Raw genomic sequence first — 11,691 nt, forward strand, 5'->3', positions numbered from 1 at the left:
CATCTGGGAGATGGTACCCCACTCAGCTCTGTTCAGGGGGGTGCTGATCCCTATCTCCCCAAGCAAGGCCATCTCATGGATAGCCTTCTGTTGCTGCACCAGCCTCTTGAGCATCAGGCATGTGGAGTTCCAGCGAGTCTGCACATCCTGCATGATTCTGTGTTGCGGGATGCTGAGCTCTGCCTGTTTCTCCCGCAGCACCTTCCCCCCTTGATGCTGCAGTGGAAGTAACCTTCCACCTTCCTGCATTTCGAAATCACTTGGCTTGTAGCAGTATTGGTGGCAGTGCCATCACTGGCAGCCCTGTCCCCCTCCAAGGCATCCCTCACTATTAGGTGCAGCCTGTGTGCTGCACAGCGGATACCAACTAAGTTGGCATCACAGACAGCCTTCACCATATTGACCCCGTTGTCAATGACCATGAACCTGCAGGTGAGCTTGGCCTGCCCAATGAGCCACCCCTGCACCATGTAGTTCATGGCCCCATGATCTCCCTTGCCGTGTGGGACTCATTCAGCACCTCAGCTTGCAGTAGAGCCCACTGATGGCCTGACTGAACACACCAGTGCCCTGTGAGGGAGAGGTAGGCGCGATCACCACCCTGGCTGCTATAGATGTCTGAGGTGAAGTGCAAGGCTACCTGAGGCCCTGCCTTGCGCAGATCCTCCCTCAAGTACTCCCTGCATGCCTCATACAGGGAGGGCACCACTGCCCTGCTAAAGGTGGTGCATGCGGGCCCTTTGTAAAATGGGGCCAGAAGTGCTACAAACTGCCTGAACCCTGGTCGCTCAACTAGGGAGAAGGGCTGGCTATCCAGAGCAAGCATCTCCCTAATGCTCTGGGTGATCTCACTCACCTTGGGAAACATGCCCCCCCTTTCTGTCCACCTTGCCCCCACTGGTCCAGGGTGGCCTGCCTCTGCTGTGGGGTAAGGGGGCTTTGGAGCAAGCGGGGGGTACTTCCCTTTTGGCACACTTGCACTGGTGCCAGGTTGAGCAGCAGGAAGAAGGGCAAGGGGGTGCTGCCTCCTCAGATGCAGCAGCACAGCCATGGTGGAGAAGTGTCTCATGTCCTTGCCACAGCTTGTGTGCCTTCGGCAGTGCTGGCAGATGGCAAACCTGGGATCATCTGCCACCTCAAAGTGATCCCACTCTACACTACTCCCCCGCTTCTGGATTGAGGGCGAGGATCCTGCCTTTTCCCCTTTCTCAGCAGGCTGAGGCTGAAAAGCAAGAGGAGCTGCCTCAGCTGAGCCACTTGCCTTCACAACCTCAGCCTCCTCCAAGGTGCTGCTTTCCAGAGGAGACCTGGGTCTAGGGGAAACGTGAGGGGTTTGGAGCACTAACTCTGATTCCCCCTCAGTCCCCAGAATTGCCTGAGCCAGCGTGCTCAGCATCCGTGGTTCAAGCTCCAGCTCCTCCTCTGGCAGTGGGAGGCTCACACTGAGAGCTGAAATTGGGGTGGAAGAGGCAGCGATTCCACTGCTGGTGCCCATGTCTGGACTGAGTGGAGGTGGTGCAGATGCAGGGATGTCAGGTGCAGACACTGCTCCCACCCCTTGGCTTCCACCCGCAGCACCGATGTCACGGCTGCTCAGGAATAGAATGCATCTGTGTTTGGGACGGGGGGAGCTTGCAGCTCTAGCTCCCCCCTACCCCCTCTCCCTCCCCTGCCAGAAGACCTGGCACCTGCCCTTCCAGCACAGTTCATATTGATCTTTCCTGTGCTGCAAAAGGTCTGTGTGTGCATGTGAATCTTTTTGTATATCTGTCTGTCTTGTTCTGCTGTGAGTATCTGTGTCTTGTTCTGCTGTGGACATACTTACCCACTCCTTCATAATAAGAAAAAGGAGCAGGCAAGTCTCAGTCTGAGCATTCCTCTCTGACAATTGCTGACAGGGAATGAGCTGCAAAAAGAGGCTTTTATGCTGTTTCTAGTCCCACCCCACAGATGCTACCATTGGAAAGGTAGCCAGGGAGAAATCCTTCTCACTGGCTACCTACAGACATCAGTCTTCCCCTCCGCTCCCCCTCTCTCCCACCTCTCCATCCCTCCCCCGCTCCCCCTCCCTCTTCTAATTGTGCCTCAAGATGGCTGAAGCAGGTCTGAAGAATTCAAAGTGGATCCGAAGTGCCTCAGATGCTCCAACCCACTTTGGATATCATTGCTGCGACCCTGCTTCGATCCGGATGGGCCGCTTCAGATGCCGAAGTGTCCGAAGCGGCTCTGGATCCGAAGCGGGATCTGAAGACTCACACAGCCCTAATGCCCGCACAGTTTTACATGCAGTTGTGGGGGCACCCATTGTTCCAAAATGTTTGTTCTCTTAAGTAGATTTGGGGAGTTTGCTACTTCAGATCACCTCCTATAGGAACCCAGGCAAGAGGTGCCATGACAACAAGCACCACATTTGTAAGATTTGTACGTTGTGCCCAAACTGAAAACATGGTACCAAGGTTCCAAAATGTCTCTGAGGTAACTTAAGCATTAAACCTACTATCATAGTTTGCTCAAGACGTGTTTGGCTTATAGAACAGATCCTGTGCCTGAAGATTGTATGTTGTATTACTCCCTCTGTTGAACAGTTTATTAATTCACTTGTCTAGCTGGCTATAAATGTGTGTCCCATTGCAGTAAAAAACCCTGTGGTATGTTCACCTGAAAAATTAACTAAATCCAAGAGCCAGGGGATCATGGACAAGAACAAGCTGTGGCAGCACAGACTGGCTAGGAGAGGAGGAAGCAGTGTTACAGGCTGATGGTAAAGTAGCAATTTGCATGAGACTCAAGATACAAGCAAGCAAGTTTTAGGTTTTGGTTTCCATGTTAACAGCCACACTGGTGTTGCTTTAAAAATCTTTTTAGTCAATCTATTCCCTGAAACAACCAACACCAACAGCAGAGTGCTTTAGTGGTTCACAAGAATAAAACATCACTGCTTTAAAAGAACTGTATGGCCTCAGTGACCAGGATGAAATTGCTGGCAGCATGAAGGACAGTTTGGCACCTGATTCACTGACTTTCATGGGAACTGAACCTGTCAAAACCGTGATCCTTAGAATGCAGGACCTTAACTGAACGTGCTGGTACCTGTCAAAGCACTTGTTTTCAGACAATGGCTAGGCTTTATGAATCCAGCAGAGCACGTATACATAGGGGATTGGATTTTGTGCAACAGGTCAGGGAGTAAGGAAGATCTGCTGACTCTCAACAGCTAGGCAATATAGGGGACACAGAAGCTTTAAGTACTTTAACCTTTTGCAGCCCAGTGCATTGTATCATCTTCTCTCAGCTAGGGAAAGCAGTCTATTCTTTTGAAAAAAAGTCTCTTTAAAGAAGCAGACAGACAGCTCTTCTTAGCTATTGTCAGGTTTATTTGGAAATGGCACTGTGTTTATATCACTCGTTTCTTCATAACTATGACTACAGCAACCAGAACGGAGAGACCAACCGCACACAGCATTACTGCAGCACCAGGAATCCAGAGGTGTGCTGCTGAAAAGAAAATAAGTGGTTGTGTTCTTTAATCTCCGTGGCAGACCTTATGCACATCAGTAGAACATCTCCCATCTCAGTGAATGTTGGGAGGCTGGGGTCACTTCCTCTGATATGAAAGAGCCATATTATCTACTAAACATCACATGAGTGAGCAAGATACATCTAGGCAGTGAAGACACACCCAGATTGTCATATCTGTGTACTTCAGGGCTATGGTTTAATCAGTTCCTTGCTCCTAACATTCATTAAAGAGCTAGCCCTTAGCACTCCCTTTCCAGAATCAGTACCTGCTCTGGTCTTGATTCACCATCCACCTTTTCCTGATCTTCCAAGCAAATCAGTGATACAGCACAGACAAGCTGGCTGAGGAGAAGGCAGATTCAGAGAGTGGGATGAGGCTCTCATTACCCATTCTACAGCTTGTAATTATGACCCTGTGCAGATTACAGTCTAAGAGCATAGAGATGTTTGAAAGACTCTGAATTTCCACATTGTGGGGTACAGAACACAGCAGCCTCATTCAACAACAAAGCATAACCTATAGAGGAAGTGTCACTGCCCTTGCTCCACTTTGTGCTGCTCCCATCCTAGCCAGGAAGGGATATACATACCCCAAACATCCTGTCGTTCTCTACTAGAGTCAATGTCCTGTGCTCCAGAGAGTGGAGAGGCCAGAAGATGGATGGGTCCATAAGAGACAATCTTCCTGTAGTCATCCTCAAGAGACCTTTTCCTCTTGAACTTCCTAGGACATTCCTATGAACAAAATAGAGATAAGCAAGCAAAGACATGGGGATGAGGATATGTTTGCACTTTCTTCTTTCTCATACACAGGAGAAGTATCCCATCCTCTTGATTATGAGCTCGGCTTTCCTTCTTACTAAATGAATATTGTGCCCAACTTGTCGTTTACAGTGACATCACAATGAAAAGCCTGCAATTCCAAGTTCATATAAAACACTATAAGCTACATAGAGGTTAGCAGCTTGTTTATTCAGCATTCAGGCAAACTGAAAAGCTAGATGTAGATAGCTGTCATTACAAGAAAGGCTTAAGTAAAAGGTCTTCCTCCATAGGTTAGTATTTGGATTGCAAAGAGGCAAGAAGAGGGCCTCCATAACTGAGCAACTGTCCCTTAAGAGGAAGCGGTCTGGCTGTGTTCTTCCTTTATGAAAAAACTAGTCAGAGCCAGGTGGCTGGTGTCTGAACTGGGGAGAAACTACATGATAAAGGACACCATTTTTAAAGGGGCCTCAGTTGGGTCTCCTACTGCACATCCATGAGTCTTGTGTGATAAAAGCCTTGTGTGATAAAAGTCTTGTGTAGATGGCTAGCTACCCGAGTGACAGTCATAAAGAGGAAGGCTAGTCTGAAAATAAGTGAAATTAGGGCCCTTGTATCTTTACTTTATTTTTTTCATGCAAGCCAGCTCTTATGGAATGTTCTTCATTCAGCTGAGTTAATTGAACTAAATGTTGTGTGGAAGTAAAGCTCTCTACCTCCAACAAGCAAGATCGAAGGAAGAAGGTTTCTTGGAAGGTTAGGTCAGTCCTGATGGCAAGGAAGCCTTACCCTGATGCAGGGCTCAGGGCCATCAGGATGACACAGCTGAACTTGGCAGTGCAGGAACACCTGAGAGTAGTTGGTGAACTTGAACAGCAGGAAGCTGAACTTTGCCATGGTGCTATTTCCAATAGCATTGATGTATGTCACTGTCTCATCATGTGGACACCTGGAACAGGGGGAAGCCAAAGGGTTGAGTCAGCCTGGGCCTTTTTGCAGTATGAGATGTAGGTCCCCGCCACCCCACCATGTTCTGTCATTGGAAAAGACTTTGTATACGAGAAGCCTTGCTTTCCACAGCACAGGTCAAATGCAGATGCCAGACACAGGTAGAAATGGGTAGACTTTTTTCAGCATTTAGCAAAATGGAAGATTTTTCTCATCAAACATTTTCATTTAAACTCCACTCTTTTCCCTCTCTTCTCCCACACATTATTTTCCTCCTATTCCTCCCCTTTCCCCCACTGGAATAGTTGGGGGAAATGAGAAAAAGAAACTTGCATTCTTTTTCCCTCTGGAAAAAGAAACTCTTGAATTAGAGTCTCCTTCAAATTTAAATCTCTTTCTTTGAAGGTTTTCAAGAAAAGTATGAATAAGTATCTGTCTGGGATGACTTAGGAAAACAGTCTGAAAATTAATGAGATCAGGGCCCTTGTATCTTTAATTTAAAGATACAGGTATCTTTAAAGATGAGCATCAGTTTAGGGAGATCACCCTTGAAGTCCTTTCCAACACTGATTCTATGATTTTGATCAGCCATAATCTTTGAGTTTGATTTTCTTGGTGGAACACTGCAAAGTGCTGACTTACCTTTGCTGTACTGATGTACTATCAGCAGAAGGAACTAAAGCCACATGTTCTTCATAGCAACAATTGCTTGTGATTATATAACTATCACTTATGGGGTAGGCAGCTTTTCTACCTTGTTATCAGCATTACTAAATCCCTCTCCTGCCTGCATCTGGAGGAAGACAGGAGCAGTCTGCCCCTTATTCCACCTTACAGCAGCAAGGAAAGATGTTCTCCCTCCAAAGATGGGTTAGGGTTAGGACATATGGGTTTTGTTATGCTCCCTTTGGCATGAGAAAGCTGGAGCCCTGCCACTCTTACCCCTTCCAGATAAGCTGGTGCCGCACTTCCTGGTTGGGGTCTGCAGTTGGGGTGGTCCAACAGTCCTTAATGCTCAGGAGGAAGTATCGCAGCAAGTTCTGCCCTACCAGCTGCAGCAGGACATAGAGGGTCTCCGTTACTGGGAGGACAGCAGGCTGCTCCTGGTAGGGCTCCATGTAAGAGGAGGTCTTGTACAGGTTCATGGTGACATTGAACTTCCCTTCTTTGACAATGAACTGCACCTGCCTAGGAGAAAATCAGGAAGACCAGGCTTCAAGTTAGAAGAAGGCAAGTTGGAAGCAGCACCAGACATCACCAGCCACTCATAACAAATGCTAGTGGAAAGTCCCAGTACCTCCCATGTGGAAACCTTTTGCTGGGACCCATTGCCAATCTTTAGTGACAGCCATGCACAATGAGATAGGCCTCTAATCTGGAGTATCTGGGCAGCATGAGGACAAAAGAGAAAGAGGTTTCATGGACACTGCCGTTCCCATTAAGGTTGGCCTACTGGCCTATTTGTACAGTACCCAAGAGATCTCTCCTCACACACACCTCAAGAGGTGTTAGTTGGGGGTGTTTTCCTGGGCCCTCTAGCTCACTTGTGAACTGCAAGACAGCTTGTTTGCATTAAATGGCTAGGAGGAAAGGTTGGTCTCCAATGTCCATGTTCTTATTAATGCATCTCCTGAAAAGTGAAACCCTCGCTTCCCTTCAACATGTACACCTAAACTATAGGCCAGCTTCAAACAAGATGGACACCTTGCCTACCTACAAGTTTCTGTGGTTTCACTTCACCCAGTGTGAAGAGGGCAAGTCTGCCTCTGGCCCACTTGGGTCTGCAATCCAAGCTGGTCATTTGGCTCACTCTGAGAGAAGTGAGGGGAAGGGGCTTTGACATGATGCAGCTCTCAAAGCTTGCCCCATTCCTCTGCAGATCTCTATTTCATTCAGGGGACTAATTCTCACAGCTTTTTTAAATACAAGAGACCCCTATTTCAGAGGCTAAAGCAGACATCACCCCTATTGACTACTGATGGAATTTTGGATAACTGGGATCAGATCTTCTATGTACAATTTTGACAGTGCAATATAGGCAGAGGGTAGAAACTACACAATGATGACCATGCTGCACCACTGGGCCAAGGGCAGAAAGAGAGCTGACACATCAAGGGAAAAGAGAGTACAAGCAACTCACGTGTCAATGGCAGTGAGGGAGAAGGGAAGCCCAACAACCTGCTCATAGGCATAGACACAGGTGAAGTTCAACCTCAGAATGACACTCCTGGAGATCACACTCTGGACTTCCCTGTCTGACTCTATCACATTGGAGTAAGATACATGTGATGTGTTTTGCTGGAATGGGAGAGAAACGGTCTTCAAATCACATCCTTCATGTCAGCCATGTGCTTGACTTTGTACTTGTCATGGCTTACCTGCTCCTGCCTGTAGCAAGGAGGTCAGAGGCCTTTGTTAGATACTGCTATTGATCAGTTTCCCAAACTGGGGTATACAATGAACTGCTAGAGGGCAAGTGAGAAGAAGGAAAGAGAAATCAGAGGAGGGAAAGGGAGGAAAAGGAAGAGAAAGGAAAAATCAAGAACAATTCTACACTATCATTTGGGTTGCAGGAGAGGATATGATGTGGTTGCAGCAATGTGAAGTGTTGCTCTGTATTATTCATAACACAGAATCATAGGGCTATACAGCAGTATCACACTAAAACATGGGGCATGACACTCCTGCCCCCCAAAATTAGGGAATCATAGTAATAGATTTTCAATAGGAAGATGCATTGTATGTTCCAAGGCTCTACTGTAGCAGACATGGTTCAGCATCTAGCAGTGAAACAGAGATTTGTGCTGCACAGAGACATTAAGCTAAACCACACCTCATAGGTGTCCTATGGGACAAGAACTAGGACTTTATACTCTAGAAAGGAACTTCTGCCTCTTGATCAGTGAAGTTTTCCATTAGCTGGCAACAATCCAATCCAATTCTGAGGCTAAAGCACCAAGAGATGATGTTGTAGTACTACTGTCTCATGGATCATTGGGAGCTTTTAGTTAGGAAACAGAGAATGAAGAGCACCATGCTCTGTTGGACAAGCCAAGCACTGTGCCCCCTGAAGCAATTCAGCAACAGTAGAGAAAGAACTACTGACTATCCTACATGTTTTACATTGGCCACCTTTTCAGCACTCTTGAAGAAACTTATATTTAAAGCTAGGACCTTTTGGTACCAATGCTCTTCAGAAATAAGATATGCCCACTTGTCTATCACCTTGGTATTGTGTCTAGGAATGGCTTCCTGTTCTTCCAGCTTCCAATCAGAAGTATCCATAGATGGACTCTTACCTGAATTACTGACCCACATACAGTATGGTTCTTGCCAGTGAGAGTGGCTGCAAAGAAAGTCGCTCCCCCTTCCTCTTTTTCTGACACCTTGCAAGTGCTGTTCTTCAAGTGGACAAGTGCCAAGGGGATTCTTAATAAGCTAAATGCTTCCTTCCTCACCATCATCTTCATGTGATCTTCCTCACATGTGAGCTTCAGGACCACATCTGGGGAAAAAGTGATCTGGAATAGCAATAAGGATGAGGCCTGAAGGGGCCCTCAGGTCACCTGTGGTATGACCCAGCACTACTGCATGCAGTACATCATTTTGACAGTGGCTAGAACTGCCAGTCAGGATTTGCCCCCCTCAATTGACAAGATCATGGAAGATCTGCTGCTGCCTCCAAGCTGAAAGACATGACTTTTAAGTTTAGAACCATAGATCCACAGGTCCTGAACTTAAGTCATCATGGCTAAAATGTCCATAGGGACATTACAACATATACCATCACCCTGGGAAGCTGAAAGGGACTCTTCTGGCTAAACAGCAAGCAGCAATTTTGGTCACCTTTTTCTGGAAGCTCTTGATTTGGCTATGCTGAAATCTCTTATAAGTAACTAATGGAAAAGCAGGTTCTCTCAGCCAGAGGTTCTTAAGTTTCCTCCTATTGTAAAGTCCTTGTGTTATGGACTCTTACAGATATCTTCTCACAGACTCCCCATTCTACATCAACATAGTGTTCATTTTATCATAGTGGCAGGGGGATAGGCTTAAGTTGACAAAGGGCAATTGCCCTTTTTTCATACAGTGACAGTGAGTGAAGCTGCTTAGTTAAGAAAAAAGGAGGAGGGGGTGTCTGCAGCAGTAATCTCTTCTCTCAAATGCAGCTCTTCACGTTTATTAACACTGGGTCTCTATTTATCCTCCTGCAACATTGTCACCCTCTGATCATGGCTGAGTTAGTCCAGAAATCTGAAAAGAGACAAAGCAGCTGAGCTAGTGCCAGCAACTTTGCTCATTTTGCCCAACTTTTTTGGCTCCAAAAGTCCCTGAAGTGGGTTACAACCAGCAAGATTCATTCTAAATTGATTGAAGTATATTGAACTCTCACAGAAGCACCTCCAGCATGTCCTTAGAAGAGATGGGCTTTCTGTGGGCCACAGATCAGCATAAGAAATGTTGTCATAGGGCCGAAGTGGGCTCCTGGAGTATTAATGCTGCTGTAGCAAGAGATGGCTTAGAGATCCACCCTTGTTTCCCCTCTCCAGGATTGGCAGACACCCACATTTTCTTGTGGAAAGGAAGAAATTAGTTTCCCTCATTTACTGTAGAAGGCAATTCTTTTATTACAAGCACAGCTATCACATGAAGCCTTCACCACCATTGGAAAAGATATCAGCATCATATCAAATACCTGCCCCATAACACTCTAAGTAGCCGCTCCTACTTCAGCAAGTCCTTTTATCATAGCAGTTGATGGAGACATGTAATGGAATGTAAAGGACTGAGCTCTTACTCACAAAAGCTTATGCATCGCGGATTCAATTAGTCTATATGGTGCCTCTCTACCCTGCCTTCAGACTTTGGTTCTGTGCCTGTGAGTAGGCTGAAGCAGAGCCCAGTGTCACACCCACCCTCCACTCTATCTCCCTAGGCCTACCTTGACAGAATGGCCCAGTGAAGCCAGGCTTGCAGATGCAGGGTGATTTCTCCTCAACTCTCTGACATTCTCCCTGGTGCTTACATGGATTGGGCCAGCAAACATGTGGACTTCTTTTGGGACGAAGGACAGCTCCCATTCTGCCATGTGGCTTCCTCAGATCAGCTACATCAGAGGGAACATGCATGTGTTTAAAAGAAGAATGACTACTTGTAATAGTGGAGCAAGCTCCAGTCAACTCATGCCCAGGTCTGAGTAAAGGCTCTGCTCAGCAGGGGGTGGGACATTTATTTAAAGCAAAAACAGAGTCTCTCTTATTTGAAGTCACCATTTAGATTCCCAGACAATCTTTATGTCAATGACTGACCTCTGCTGAGGCATCAGAAATTAAAGATACAGTCACACTTGAGCACCCACCAAGAAAGCCTCCATCTTCCCTTGTTTGAGCTGAAACCGTCAACATCTAATCTCAATTACATTCATGTTGCATGGACCAGTGTAGAGCTCAATGCACTAACTCTAGTATTGGGAACTATCCAGCTGCACTAGCATGGTGCTTCTATGAGTTAACTTACTTTGCTCAGAGACAGGGTGAATGTGATGATTTTACAGCCTCTGAAGAACTGTCACCACTGGCTTGGCAGGTAGTAGGCTTCCTACTGCCAGAAGGAGAGAATGATTTTACCCTGCTCCCAAAGCTTTAGTGTAACTGTTGCATTTGTGTGTGTGTGTTCCTCCTGTTTCCTCCCTTCCTGAAACCCTTCCTTTCAAATTAGGATTTCACCTTCCTTTTTCACATTTTATCTGGCTTTGTCCCTCAAGATGTCATTTAAAGAAACTCACTATGGTAGCTCTCACTGCCAGCCAGCCAGAGAGCAGAGATCAGCATCCAGAGCATCACAGTCGCTCCCTGAAAAAACAAGCAGGTTCCAGTTTGTTTGGATTTCTAGCATGCTCATCAGTTATGTGTGGAGATGCTGATAGTCAGTTATAAAGAATCCTCTCATAGCATGATGAGATGACATACTTAACCTGTCTAGAAGGCAGGAAGCACACTTTCCTTTACAATTATGGTTCTCCACTTTTTTCACTACCCCTCGTTGGTCCCAAGGTATCTCTCAGAAAATGGCAGCTTTTAGCTTTCACTCCTTTTAAAATTATTATTATGGGAAAATAATAGAGCAATTCTTCTGCTGCGAAGAACTTGCAAAGCTCACAGCAGGATAGAATGGTTTTGCTACTATAGATTCCTATTTGAAATCTCTGGGTTTATTTTTTGAACCATGTGTAAGTGTTTGCACATCTAACAGTGCTAATATTGTGTAGCACTCCACAACACTATTGAAAGGATCTTATGGCACCCCAGGGTGTTGTGGCACGCTGGTTAAGTATCACTGCTTTTGCATTAATTCACAGGCAACTGGTAGGAGGTGCACAGGGGTGCACACACCCCTCCCGATGGGGCCAGTGCCGCCCCCCCCCCCCCCCGTGGCGACCCCCGACGCTTGCGGCTGTGCGGGAGA

General features: G+C 46.5%; 1 protein-coding gene across 2 annotated transcripts; it reads right to left on the reverse strand.

The window, feature by feature from the left end:
• Nucleotides 1-3,356: 3,356 nt before the first annotated feature.
• On the reverse strand, nucleotides 3,357-11,042 carry LOC109289702 (uromodulin-like). Of its 2 annotated transcripts, none has more exons than XM_019505892.1 (8): nucleotides 11,012-11,042; nucleotides 10,169-10,333; nucleotides 8,529-8,750; nucleotides 7,370-7,527; nucleotides 6,172-6,417; nucleotides 5,071-5,230; nucleotides 4,110-4,254; nucleotides 3,357-3,492 (listed from the first exon to the last, which is right to left on the reverse strand). In XM_019505892.1, the coding sequence occupies exons 2-8, from the start codon at nucleotides 10,313-10,315 to the stop codon at nucleotides 3,395-3,397; spliced, it is 1,176 nt and encodes a 391-aa protein (XP_019361437.1). In that variant the 5' UTR covers nucleotides 10,316-10,333; nucleotides 11,012-11,042; the 3' UTR covers nucleotides 3,357-3,394. The 2 variants fall into 2 exon arrangements, with proteins under 2 accessions (XP_019361437.1, XP_019361436.1); XM_019505891.1 differs by having other exon boundaries at nucleotides 3,357-3,495.
• Nucleotides 11,043-11,691: the final 649 nt, after the last annotated feature.

The sequence above is a fragment of the Gavialis gangeticus genome, unplaced genomic scaffold, assembly GCF_001723915.1.
Source record: "Gavialis gangeticus isolate Ggan-Ray unplaced genomic scaffold, GavGan_comp1, whole genome shotgun sequence".
NCBI classification, from domain to species: domain Eukaryota; kingdom Metazoa; phylum Chordata; order Crocodylia; family Gavialidae; genus Gavialis; species Gavialis gangeticus.

Bases quoted from the DNA above. Each gene is read 5' to 3' on its own strand.
- LOC109289702 (XM_019505891.1), bottom strand. From the start codon at position 10,315: ATGGCAGAATGGGAGCTGTCCTTCGTCCCAAAAGAAGTCCACATGTTT. The intron at 7,528-8,528 runs GTAAGAGTCCAT...CTCCCATTCCAG, and splicing joins TATGTGGGTCAGTAATTCAG to CAAAACACATCACATGTATC. The intron at 6,418-7,369 runs GTGAGTTGCTTG...ATTTTCTCCTAG, and splicing joins TCCCTCACTGCCATTGACAC to GCAGGTGCAGTTCATTGTCA.